Source organism: Nyctereutes procyonoides, unplaced genomic scaffold (assembly GCF_905146905.1).
Source record: "Nyctereutes procyonoides isolate TBG_1078 unplaced genomic scaffold, NYPRO_anot_genome, whole genome shotgun sequence".
NCBI classification, from domain to species: Eukaryota; Metazoa; Chordata; class Mammalia; order Carnivora; family Canidae; genus Nyctereutes; species Nyctereutes procyonoides.
In genome coordinates, this window is record NW_026575121.1 from 859,504 (window position 1) to 871,496 (window position 11,993).

The 11,993-nt window shown below is 63.6% G+C and overlaps 1 protein-coding gene across 1 annotated transcript in view; it reads left to right on the top strand.

Moving 5' to 3' along the window:
• LOC129516578 (guanylate cyclase soluble subunit beta-2-like) overlaps nt 1-11,754 on the top strand; it is a 37,583-nt gene extending 25,829 nt beyond the window's left edge. The window contains exons 10-14 of the mRNA XM_055336062.1: nt 221-367; nt 1,908-2,062; nt 3,602-3,750; nt 3,911-4,018; nt 11,537-11,754. Coding sequence (XP_055192037.1) covers nt 221-367; nt 1,908-2,062; nt 3,602-3,750; nt 3,911-4,018; nt 11,537-11,676 — 699 coding nt within the window. The 3' untranslated portion in view covers nt 11,677-11,754. The remainder of the gene's footprint in view (nt 1-220; nt 368-1,907; nt 2,063-3,601; nt 3,751-3,910; nt 4,019-11,536) is intronic.
• Nucleotides 11,755-11,993: the final 239 nt, after the last annotated feature.

The window sequence follows — 11,993 nt, forward strand, 5'->3', positions numbered from 1 at the left end:
GGCCTGTTCCTGCCGGCAGCACAGAGGCCCGCGGGCGCTCTCCGGGGGTCTGCGGGCTCAGTTTTCTCCCCACCGCTTGCCGGATGCTCTTCATACTCCTGGCAAGTCACCCGTAGCTTCCATATGGTCCTTTTGTCAACACACAGATAACGACAGAAATTCTTAGGGACAGGTTTAATGCCTTAAGGCAACCCCCTGAAGGCCCCCTCCCCCCTCACAGGTGGAGACCATAGGAGATGCTTACATGGTGGTGGGGGGCGTCCCGGTGCCCGTTGGAAGCCACGCCCAGAGAGTGGCTAACTTCGCCTTGGGGATGAGAATTGCTGCAGCAGAAGTGAAGAATCCGGTTACCGGAGAACCCATCCAGGTAGGGAGAAACCGGGTCCTCGGCTTCCTACCAACCGTCTCACACACAGAAGAGTAGCCTCTGCTTCTGTTCAGGTGGCTCCTGGGCACGTCGCAGTACTCAAAACGGGTGCTTTCTCCCAACTCTTGCCTTCTCCCGCACATGTTCTACGTAACTGAGTTATTAGGATATCATCCCAACCTTTCGTGACCTTCAGAGAAGGCTCTGGAGCCTGGGACTTCCGTGACATTCACTGCAAGCTTGTCTACAGGGCTGAGCAGGTCTCCCCATTCACTCCCCGGGGTTCAATCCATCTTGAGAGCTGGCTTTTTTTTTTTTTTTTTTTTAATAATTCTGGTTTTTCGATTTGGGCATTCAGTTCAACAAGTGGTTCAGGTTTGCCGAATAGCCAACCCCTTCCCATCCCAAGGAAAACTGTGTGTTCAACGTGCCTTCTCGCAGGTTCACGAGTTCTCAACCTGCGGGGGGAAACTGCCCCCAGCAGTAGGCCAGGCACCGGGAGCCGTGAGATACTTAGAACAGACTTCCTCCCACCACGTGGCCCTTGCTGAGACGTCTGCTCGCCTCCCACACAGGAGCCTGCTCTTCCAAGCACGGAGACCTGTTTGCTCTGAGAGACGGAGAGGACAAGTCGGCGTCCTCTTCTGTGTGCTCAGCAGATCCTCCCCGTCCTGACATTTCTGTGGTTTAAGTTTTAAAGTTTAAGCCACAGTACTCGGCCGTCGCAAGCACACAGACCCATCTGTTGACTAAAACCCCCAGTAAAAAAAAAAAAAAAAAAAAAAAATCAAGATGGGAGGGAATGAGGGAAGGAGATGAGAGCGCCAGAGAAGAGATAACGTGTTTCGGTTAAAAAGTCAGATAAGAAAAAAAAAACTGAAAATGTACCGTTGTGTAAAGGGAGCGTGTGTATCGGGTGCGCGTGAGCGGCCTCGCCACGGAGACGACAGTAACGCTCCGCCAAGAACGAGATCAAACCGTGAATTCCTGGAGCTCTCACGGTGGGTTTACCAAGACGAGAACAGGAAGAGATTATCAAGTTTAAGAATAGGGCCGTAGTCAGGAGCATCAGTCACTGTCCCCCAGAAACAACAAGCCGTGCGGCTTATTTGAGGGAGCGGGGACGAGGATGCGAAACCCTTCTCTCTCGCGACACTCACGCCACCGTCTCAGCAGATTCTAAATCTGTGCTCTGAGATCTCCGATCATTTCTCTCCGCCCGCGGTGTACACGGAGGTCCCACAACCGCCAGGCAGCCTGGCTCCCCTTCCCGTGGGAACAGGCAAATTAGTCTTTGGCGAAGGAAATGAAGGAAGTGGATCCCCCTGCAGAGAGGGACGAAACTTCATGGGAAAAGGGCACAAGGGAATTTTGGGAGGCAACGACCGTAGGCGTGTGGCTACAGGGGTACGTGCTCTTGTCCAAGCTCACGGAGCTGAATACTTCAGATCTTTCCGTTTCACGTATATTATGCCTCAAACTTCAAAACAAAAGTGGTGGTATTCAAGGGTCCCTTTTCAGCGAGGTTCTCTCCGCGCAGATCAGAGTGGGGATCCACACGGGACCGGTCCTGGCAGGTGTGGTGGGGGACAAGATGCCACGGTACTGCTTGTTTGGGGACACGGTGAACACAGCTTCCAGGATGGAAAGTCACGGGCTTCCCAACCAAGTGCACCTCAGCCCCACGGCCTACAGGTAACCGTCCGTGTCTTCATGCCTTCGTGTGCCTTCCCCTACTTCCAGGATGTGCGGGTGCCCAGCAGAGGTGGAGGGGGGCGCGAAGGGGCCCCGTGGCGCTCCTCCCATGCCTCCCTGGCGGACAGGAGGCATGACGCCGGGCGATAGACATACCGAGCCACTACTCTGGGACAGCTTTGCTCCCGAGGAGCGTAGGGGGTGACGCAGGGACGCAGGGACTGGCAAAGCACGGCCACAGGCCGCACCCAGCCTTCTGCCTGTTTTTGTAAGTAGTTCTCCCGGAACAGAGCCTGCTTCTCTATTTGCTCGTCATGCGTGGTTCCTGCACGGGCCACCGCAGCGCTGAGGGGCGGTGGCGGAGGCTGCACGGCCTGCAACGCTGAGCAGATGTACTATGTGGCCTTGCACCAGGAGAGGGAGCTGACCCTTGGTCTAGTAGAAAAAGAGAAACGCTCAACGAGTGATTATTTTGAGAGCACGATAAGCACGACGACAAAGATAAGCATGAAATACGGTTTTCGAGAACTTGTCAGATGCCAGCCAGAGTCGAAGCTCTCTGACTTCTGTGCGTCATGTGCTCTTGCAACAGCTCCCTGAGAGCCCAGGGCCCGCGGGGGGTTCAGGGCGGAGAAGCGCCCAGATGCAGCCCGGGGCTCGGGCTCTGGGTCCTGCTCGGGCCGAACCCTTGTGTCTCGGGTAAGGTGAGCGGGTCCTGGAGCCTGGGTGAGGGCGCACAGCCCGGGGGAGGAGCCCTTCGTGGGGGAGCGATTCCTGGGCGGAGTCTCCGACGCCGACACCTACACTGACGCCGACACCGAGACCGAGGTCAGGGTAGGGTTTAGCCAAAGCTGAGGGTCTGGGGAGAGAAACCCGAGCAGTCCCAGCGCAGAGGCGGAGTCGAGTCGGACGCGGGGCCTGACAGCTCGCGAGCGCGAAGCACCAGGGAGCCCCGGGGGCGGGGGCCGGGCACGGGGCAGCGGAGGCGGAGGCGAAACGGGCTGCACCGGGCACCTGCTAGGGTCGGAGCACGGCAGGGGGGCAGGGTCTGGGGGGCTCCCGGCCGCCCTCGCTGGGGGACGGGCGGGGTCTGCGTGGGCCGCGAGGGGAGCTCAGGCTGGGACGGGCTGCACGTCGGGGGGGGGGGGCGGGGCGGCGGCCTGGGGTGCCCGGGGCTCGAGGACGGGCCCTTGTCCTGCCGGGGCGCGGCGGCCGGCGGTGGGGACACACGGGGCTCGGGGTGCAGACTCCGGGGACGGCCGTCCAGGGTCAAGGCGGGAGGGACGCGGGCGGGCGGGCGGGGCGGGGGGCGGCACCCCAGCTCCGAGCCGGGGCCAGCGGGGCACACGCCGCGGGGTCGCCTGTACCGGGGACGGCGCCTGGACGGTCGCCCCCACGCCCGGGCGGCGGGGTGGGGAGGACGGAAGGGCGGCGCTCGCCTCCGGGGGGCCTCCCGCTCGGGGCCGCAAAGCCGGGGAGACCCGCCCCGCCCCCACCCCCCCCACCCCGCTCCGCCAGCCGCCTTCCCCCCCCCCGCAGGGCTCTGCAGAACCGCGGCTTCGACATGGCCGAGAGGGGCGAGATCGAGGTGAAGGGCAAGGGCCGCATGACCACCTACTTCCTGCTGCGGAACCTGCGCGCCTCGGACGACGAGATCCTGGGCCACCCTCGGGGCCCGCGCGGCGGCGGTGAGCACGGGCGGGCGGCGCTGGTGCCCCCGACGGCCCGGGACGGCCTGGGACGCGGGGGGCGACGCGGGCGGGGGCGGGCGGGGCGGGGGGGCGGGCGGGGGGCGGGGGGGGGGGGGGCCGGGCAGGGCGCTCCCGGCCTCACTCTCCGGCCCCGCAGGCTCGTCCGCAGACGCCGGCGCTCGGGGAGGACCGGACGGCAGGGCCGTGGCCGTCATGCGCTACGAGGACAGCGAGTCGCCGCCGCCCGCGGGCCTCGGGGCAGACGGTGAGGAGCCCACTGCTCCGGGCGGGCGTCGTCGCGGGCTGGGGCTGCGGGCGGGGGGGGGGGGAGGGCGGGGGCGGAGGCTCAGGGAAGCCCGCGGCGACCTCGGGGCGGGGCCTCTCCTCGCGCGCGGGCCCTGATGCCCCGACGCCTCGACGCCCCGACGCCCTGACGGAGGGAGGTCGGGAGGCTCCTGGGCCGCCTTCTCTCTCCCGCCTGACCCCGAGGGCTCCCGGAACACGCGAGGAGGAGGAGGAGGGGGGGAGGGGGAGGGGAGGAGGAGGAGGGGGAGGAGGGGGAGGAGGAGGAGGAGGGGGAGGAGGAGGAGGGGGAGGAGGAGGGGAGGGGGAGGGGAGGGGGAGGGGAGGGGGAGGGGGGAGGGGGAGGAGGGGAGGGGAGGAGGGGGAGGAGGAGGGGGGGGCGTTGGCCCAGCCCCCGAGGCCGTGGCGGCCCAGCCCGCAGCCCGCCGCGCCTTCCCCGGCTCCCCGCGGACCCCAGGTGCCGGCCGCGGGGAACAGGCCTTGGGGCCGTCGCCGCGGGGGCCTGCGGGGTCCGCCCCGCGCCCGGGGCCTTCCCTCCAGCTCAACCCCGAGTCGGAGTCTGAGGCGGAGCCGCGGCGACCGGTGCCTCTGTCGGGTCCTGCCAGGGCGCAGGCTGCGGCGCCGCCCGCTCCGCCCAGGGCCGTGGGGCACCCGGGGCTTCTGCGGCGCACGAAGGTCCCCGCGGACCCGCTCACTGCCCAGGGGCGCTGCGCCGCCGCCCACGTCCTGGCTTCCCACCGTCCTGGGGTTAGCCCGGCGGCGCCTCGCGGTGCGGCCCGCGACGCTCCCGTCACGTGGGGGCAGGTCGCTCCGGTCACGTGCGGGGGAGGGGGGCGTGGGATGCGCCCGTCGCGTGTAGGGGACGCTCCCGTCACGTGTGTGGGGGTCGGACGCTCCCGTCACGTGTGTGGGGTCGGACGGAGGCTCCCGTCACGTGTGTGGGGGTCGGTCGCTCCCGTCACGTGTGTGGGGTCGGACGTTCCCGTCACGTGTGTGTGTGTGGGTGTGGGTGGGACGCTCCGGTCACGTGCGGGCCGTGGCGGCCCTGGGTTCGTCCGACGGCGCGTCCGCGAAGCTGCTGCGGCTGCGGGGAGACAGGGGAGGCCGGGCCCCAGGTCAGGCCCCGGCGGCGCTCGCTGAGGGCGCGGCGCGTGGCCTCACACGGCCTGAGCGCGGAGCGGAGCCGGGCGCGGGGGCTAGTCCAAGGCGGGCGGGGGGGGGCGGGGGGCGGGCGAGGAGCCGAGGGGCGTGGCGAGGGCGTCGTCGGGCGCCGCCGCGAAGGGCCGCCCCCCGGGAAGGCCAACGCGAGGCGGGGAGGGCCGGCGGGACTCCGGGCCTGCGGGTTGGCGGAGCGGGAGGCCGGTGGTCGGGCCGCGGAGGGGTGCCCCGAGGCGGCCGAGCGTGCGCTGGAGCGGGTGCGCCGCAGGCTCCTCCCGCGGGCGGCGGGCACGGGCCACCCCGGCTTCGCGGAGCCCCGACGGCTCAGGCGCTTTCCCGGGAGCTGGGCCCGCCCGCCCCCCGCCCCGCCCCCGCCCGCCCCCGCCGTCCTGGCGCCTCGGAGCGTGGCGTCGAGTGTTGGCGGCCCTGCTGCTCGGGGCCGGCGGACGGCAGAGGCGGCTGCTTTGCTGTGGCGGGAAGCCGGGCCTTGGCGCGACGCACCGGCTAACCCTGGGGCAGGGACGACGGGGACGGGTCGTCCCTCCGCTGGCTCCGCTGGCTCCGCTGGCTCCGCCGGCTCCGCTGGGCTCCCCGCGGCGGGCGCAGCTGCCACCCCAGGGCCGCCGCAGCTCGGCCTCGGGCTTCCTGGAGGTTGAGCCGTTACCCGCGCGGTGTCCTGCGGGAGGCGGGTGCTGGGCCGCAGGAGCCCCCGACGGCGAGGGGTTTCCTGAAGGAAGGGGCGTCGGTGGTAGGGCGCGGCCCTGAGGCCCCTTGTCATCGGCTCGGGAGCGGCGGGCGCGGGCCGGCAGCGCGGGTAACCGTGACCCCGACGGCTGGACCCCGCGGAGGGGCCCGGCTCAGAGCGGCCTCCCCGGTGTGTCCCCCAACGTCTGCGAGGGTCGCGCCGGTGAACCGCCAGGCCGGGGGCCGCCCTCCCGGCGCAGCGAGGGTCCGCTGGACACCCGCATCCCCGGGCAGGTCCTCTCGGCTTCGCTTCCTCCGCCTGAAGGCCTCGCCTCGCGCCTGCTCTACCGCGACGCTCGCAGGAACGTTCGAGGCGCTGGTGTGGTCTGCGAACCAGGAGGTGCTGACGCCTGTCCCGTCCGCCGACTGCTTGCTCAGGGGCCCCGTTGGGACCTCGCCGGTGCGACGGCGGTGCGAGGACCGTGTGACGGCCGTGTGACGGCGGTGCGAGGACCGTGTGACGGGGGTGCGAGGACCGTGTGACGGCGGTGCGAGGACCGTGTGATGGCCGTGTGACGGCGGTGCGAGGACCGTGTGACGGCGTGTGACGGCCGTGTGACGGCGGTGTGACGGCGGTGCGAGGACCGTGTGACGGCGGTGTGACGGCGGTGCGAGGACCGTGTGACGGCGTGTGACGGCCGTGTGACGGCGGTGTGACGGCGGTGCGAGGACCGTGTGACGGCGTGTGACGGCGGTGCGAGGACCGTGTGACGGCGGTGCAAGGACCGTGTGACGGCGGTGCGACGGCCGTGCGACGGCGGTGCGAGGACCGTGTGACGGCGTGTGACGGCGTGTGACGGCGGTGTGACGGCGGTGTGACGGCGGTGCGAGGACCGTGTGACGGCGTGTGACGGCGGTGCGAGGACCGTGTGACGGCCGTGTGACGGCGGTGCGAGGACCGTGTGACGGCCGTGTGACGGCGGTGTGACGGCGGTGTGACGGCGGTGTGACGGCGGTGCAAGGACCGTGTGACGGCGGTGCAAGGACTGTGTGACGGCGGTGTGACGGCGGTGCGACGGGGGTGCGAGGACCGTGTGACGGCGGTGCAAGGACCGTGTGACGGGGGTGCGAGGACCGTGTGACGGGGGTGCGAGGACCGTGTGACGGCGGTGCAAGGACCGTGTGACGGGGGTGCGAGGACCGTGTGACGGCGGTGTGACGGCCGTGTGGGAGGGTCAGGCCTGGCGCCTCCGCTCTGATCTCCGGGGCATGCAGGGGCCTCTGGGAGCTGGACGTCTGGCTCTTCCAGGTCTTGGCCTCTTTGCCCATCGGCAGAAACAGGAGACAAGGGAGAGGGTGACTGTGGAACGGCCACCACCCCTAGGAAACCTGGAGCCCCCGCTGGATCATTTTCAAAGCCAGCATAAAAATCTGTCGCTGGTGGAATTTTGCCCAAAAAGATCTCTTGTAGAATTCAAGGCCCCGTTCTCTGTTGGGGCTACGCACGGGGTGGTGGGGCCCGCCCGAGCTTCCCCGAGAGCAGGGGGGTCACTGCACGGTAAACCTCGACGGGCGGGTAGGGGGGCGCGAAGTGCTTCTGCAGGGGCGGGGACCAGAGCGAAGGGCAGGCCGGGCGCGGCGTGGGAGGGACCCCCAACGGCAGGCCCCGCGGGGAGCACCCGCCCGGTGAAGCCTTGAGGACGACTGAGACGACGCGAGGGCCCTGCCCCCGTCGTGGGAAACGGGTTCGGAAGCCAAGACGCGGCTCCCACATCTTCTTCTACCCGAGGTGAGGCGCAGGCGAGGAATCCTTGCCGTGGCTCACGTAGGAATCTCTTCTCACAACCCCACGTCGTGCCCTTCGTGACCCCTCGAGTCCCGGCTGTCGTGATCGCCAGTGACCCAGAGTCCGCGTGGGTTTCCCAAGGCAGCAGCATTTCCCCAAACGCCTCTTTGCTCTCACTGCTGCGCTACAGCGACCCCCAATTTTACACTTGACCACCCTCTACCAGCAGCAGTTTTCCAAACGGGCAGAGGTCTTGTACAGCCGCTTAATTCACTCAACAGATTCTGAAGCGGGTTTCTGTGCTGCTTTTGATTCTTCCCTGGACTGTTTGTTCATTTATGTTACAGGAGGAATATGAATTATTATCATTATTTTAAAACCATAAAGTGCAGATGAAGTCTAAAGAAAGCAAAAGCCCCGTAATTCCATCAGAGAGACCACTACCGAGTTTTGGGTGCTTATCTGCCAAACTTAGGTACGTGAGGGTCCGTGTGCGTGTGTACACGTGCGTTTCTCCTTACAAAATTGGGATTCTCATGCATACGCCGTTTTATACCCTGGTCAGTTTCTTTCCTTGGACTGTTTAAGTGCGTTTCAAAACAGGAGAGGAAAATTTTTAAAAAGCCACAACATGCCTGACCTGGTAACTTGTATCCCCCATGACTTGTGTTGTGTGTCGTGCACCAGAAGTCACCTTTTACAAATTGCAATTTTTTTGAGAGATTTAATTTATTTATTCATGAGAGAGAGGCAGAGACAGAGGGAGAAGCAGGCTCCATGCAGGGAGCCCGATGTGGGACTCCTTCCGGGATCCCGGGGTCATGACCTGAGCGAAGGCAGACGCTCAGCCGCTGAGCCACCCAGGCGTCTCAGAACCTGCAATTATTTTGCGCTTTTGCAAACCTGTAATACGTCTGTGATGTCCTGATGTTCTGGGAGCCCTACAGTTGCCTCTGAGTTTCCCAAGACTAGCCAAGTTGAACCTCAGTTTTGGTGTGTGATGCCCTCAGGTGTCCAGGTATCACTGATCCCTGGAAGACGTGCGTTGGAATCCTCAGAAAACCTAAGCGACCTAGATGCTGCATTTTCCAACTCGGCACAGTAATGAGCACTCACTGCTGCAAAATGATGGTACTAACAGGCAGCCCCTGGGGGCTGGGAGCAATGGCCTTCTAGGAGCAAAAGAAGAGTGCAAATTCATCTCAAGCAAACAAGGAAATTATTCCTCCATCTGGAGCGTGGAGTTGGATTGGAGTAAGATGTCAAACATACATGTGCAAAATTCCAGGAGAGTCTCCGCTCCAGGCCGATCAAGTCCTGTTTGCATCATCGGGCAGCACTGGCTCAAACTGCCGGGGCCCGCGTTTGGCCCGTTAGCTCCAGTCGTGGCTGTCTCAGTTCTCCCAACGTGGTGCTCGCTGGCCAGTATTTTCTCCTTGTCCATCAGGGACTTTTTCCTCAAGGACAGAAAAGGGAAAGAGGAAGAAGAGTTTAATAAAAGTGCAAGAAAGATGTGGGTAGAAACGGAGGAGAAAGAGGACCGCAGTTAAGAAGACATAAGCCGGAAAAGTAAAAAAAAAAAAAAAAAAAAAAAAAAAAGATCCTAGTTAGAAGAGAGAAAAACCTGCTGTGGGAGCGAGAGACACGAAGCAGGGGCGGGGGAGGGTGGGCGAGGAAAGTAAATGGAAAACTTTTTGAGAAGAGAAACTGGAAGAAAAACATGAGAAGGTGTTGAATAACGGGGAGGCTAAAGGGTCTGAGAGATGCTCTTTCCCGGTGTTGAGTTTACTCCCAAAACTCTCTGTGAGAGGTAAAGCCAGAAAATAGAGGAGTTGTCTTCGCTGCAAAGAAATTCCGGTGCTTTCTGGAAGCGGGGGCACCTCACCCCAGAGCCTGCCTGTGGACAGCTAACGGAAAGGGCTTCCTTTGTCGGAGTCCCCTCTTGTTCAGCTTGTGTTCTGTCAGGCCGGCCCCGCTGTGGGTACCCCTCCAAAGGCACGAAACACACCTTGGCGTGCACGGCTCTGTCTCGCGGAGGGTTTTCTCTTACCGGGTCTCAGAACACCCCTGTGGGCTGAGGGGGACGTAGATGTATCGTGTAGCAAGCCTCTTACATCTGGAGAAACTGAGGCACCGTGGGACGCTGGATGAGGAGAGGTCAGTTGCCCCTTTAGTGCTGACGGTGCTGAGGGGCAGTGACAGGCGCCTCCGGGGTGGGGCGGGGGGAGTCCTGTCTTCTCAACAGAGATCCCTGCGTTTCTGTCTGTAGTCAGCCCCTCCCCTCCGTGTGCCGTGATCTCACCACAAAACCGATCTCGGACTTTTCAAACATGTCCTTATCACTGATCTTGCAGATTTTTCTGTTTTGGAAAAGTTCAGTTCCTGTAAGAGTGGTTCCAGTGCTTATATTTCAAGGAGAAGCTATACCGCAGTAGCCTCTGTGATCCAGAGCGAAGGGTGAGAGGGTATTTGGATGACGAAACCTGTAGAGGGTTAGCCAAACACACAACCCACAACAGCCGTATCCGAATAATTGTTTCTAAAAGGCATAAAAGAGTGCTGAGCGTGATTCCGTATTTTGCAAGGCAGGGTGGGAGGGGGGAGGATGTACCCTCGAGCTGGGATGACCGAGTAGCTCACATCTGCACCTCTGTCGCTCCCTACTAAATGGGGATACCCTTTAAAATGCCACGTTTGAGGGTCTTCCGAGCCTGATTCCTTGCCAGACTAGCCCCAGCTTACACGTGGACTGAATGCTCCGCGTGAGTCGTCACCCGGAGCTACCAGTGGCCCCACCATCTCCTCCCTTGTGTGCTCCAGGGTCTCTTCCCAAATCCTCACCTCATCCTGGGCCAGAGACGAGGAGAGCCTGGGGCAGGCCCCGTAGCCCCAGTTTTTGCACACGTGTATCCCCACTTATTCCCTACCCACCAGCACATTAGCAGATGGTCTCAGGATCCGAGAACAGGGTTAGTCACTGATCCAGGTTCGGGAAGGAGGCTGAAGCGCGAACGGAAGGCTGAAGGTAGAAGCCGCCCTGCGTTTCCTGATTTCTAGAAGCCTAGACCCACAACCCCAGTATGTGAACCTCTCTGAGCTCTAATGTGTCAGGAACAATGATTAGTGTAAAGACAAAGGAAAAGGAACCGGGATGATACAGGAGTTGAGAACCTTAGATGCGAACCTTTCCTAGTGAAGCCGCAGGGAGTGCGGGATGAGGGGGAGACCGGGCCTTCCGTCAGCCTTCTGGTTTCCGTTGGCTCCGGGTCCTGGGTGGCTGCTTCCCCCCCCCCCCCCGCCTGGTCTCTGGGCTCCCTTCCACACTTAGACTAAGAACCCGCATCTCGAGTGTTACCGTTGTATCAATCCCTTCATATAAACCATCTCATTGACTCGTTACAAGAAGCCGAGGAGGCAGGTGTAGTCCTCGTGTCCTCACTTGCCAGACGAGGACAGACGAGGCCCCGAGGGGCCGATGGTGAGCTGTGGCCGTCCTGGGTGTGACCCTGGGCCTGTGTGGTACCGATGTGCCGACCCGTAGACAGTCCCAGGGCCAGCACAGTCGGGAGGCTCGAGCTGTGCTGTGGGTCACGTCCAGGTAGAGACCTGACCTGGCAGGTGACCCAAAGGGTGACACCACGGGGGGACAGGAAATACAAGAGTGACGAGGCCGAGGTCTGGACGGGCAGTTCAGCCTCGGCGAGGAACACGCTCCTGCCGGGAGGTGGGACAGGAGGCCCAGAGCGCCCGTGCTGAGCCTTTGGGCCTGGGGCCGGGCTCAGGTGACGAGGCCTGAGTGCAGAGGCCGCGGTGAAGCTTGGCTCACCTGCCCGCCTCCTCGTCTCATTCCAGCTGCTGGTGAGCGCAGCCCTGACGGCAGCTCGGTGGCGATGGCGGTGGCGGGCGGGGACTCTGCGGAGGCAGGCGACCAGCGCACGGTGACACCTGATGGGCCCGGGGCCAGGCCGTCTGGTTTCTGTGCGGTGCTGTGACACGGGGGCACCCGCCCTGGGCTTCGCTGTCCCCGAACTCGGTGTTCCGGGCACAAGGTCCTGTCTCAGCTGCAGATTTCCTAGGCTGGGTGTCTTCCCCGTTGTCCCTTTGAGAATAAAAGTCTAGAAACAAACACAATCCTGACAAGTCTGGAAAATGTGCTTTTACTTCTCGGTTCAACGCCAGCCCCCCGCCCCGCCCCGAGGCCGAGATCGGTTTGTTCCCACGGGTGATCGGTGGGCCGTGGGGCCTCTGTTTCCCCCCGACAGGGGTAAAGGGCGCTCAAGCTCTCACGCTGCGGTTCCCGGGTGGGCGA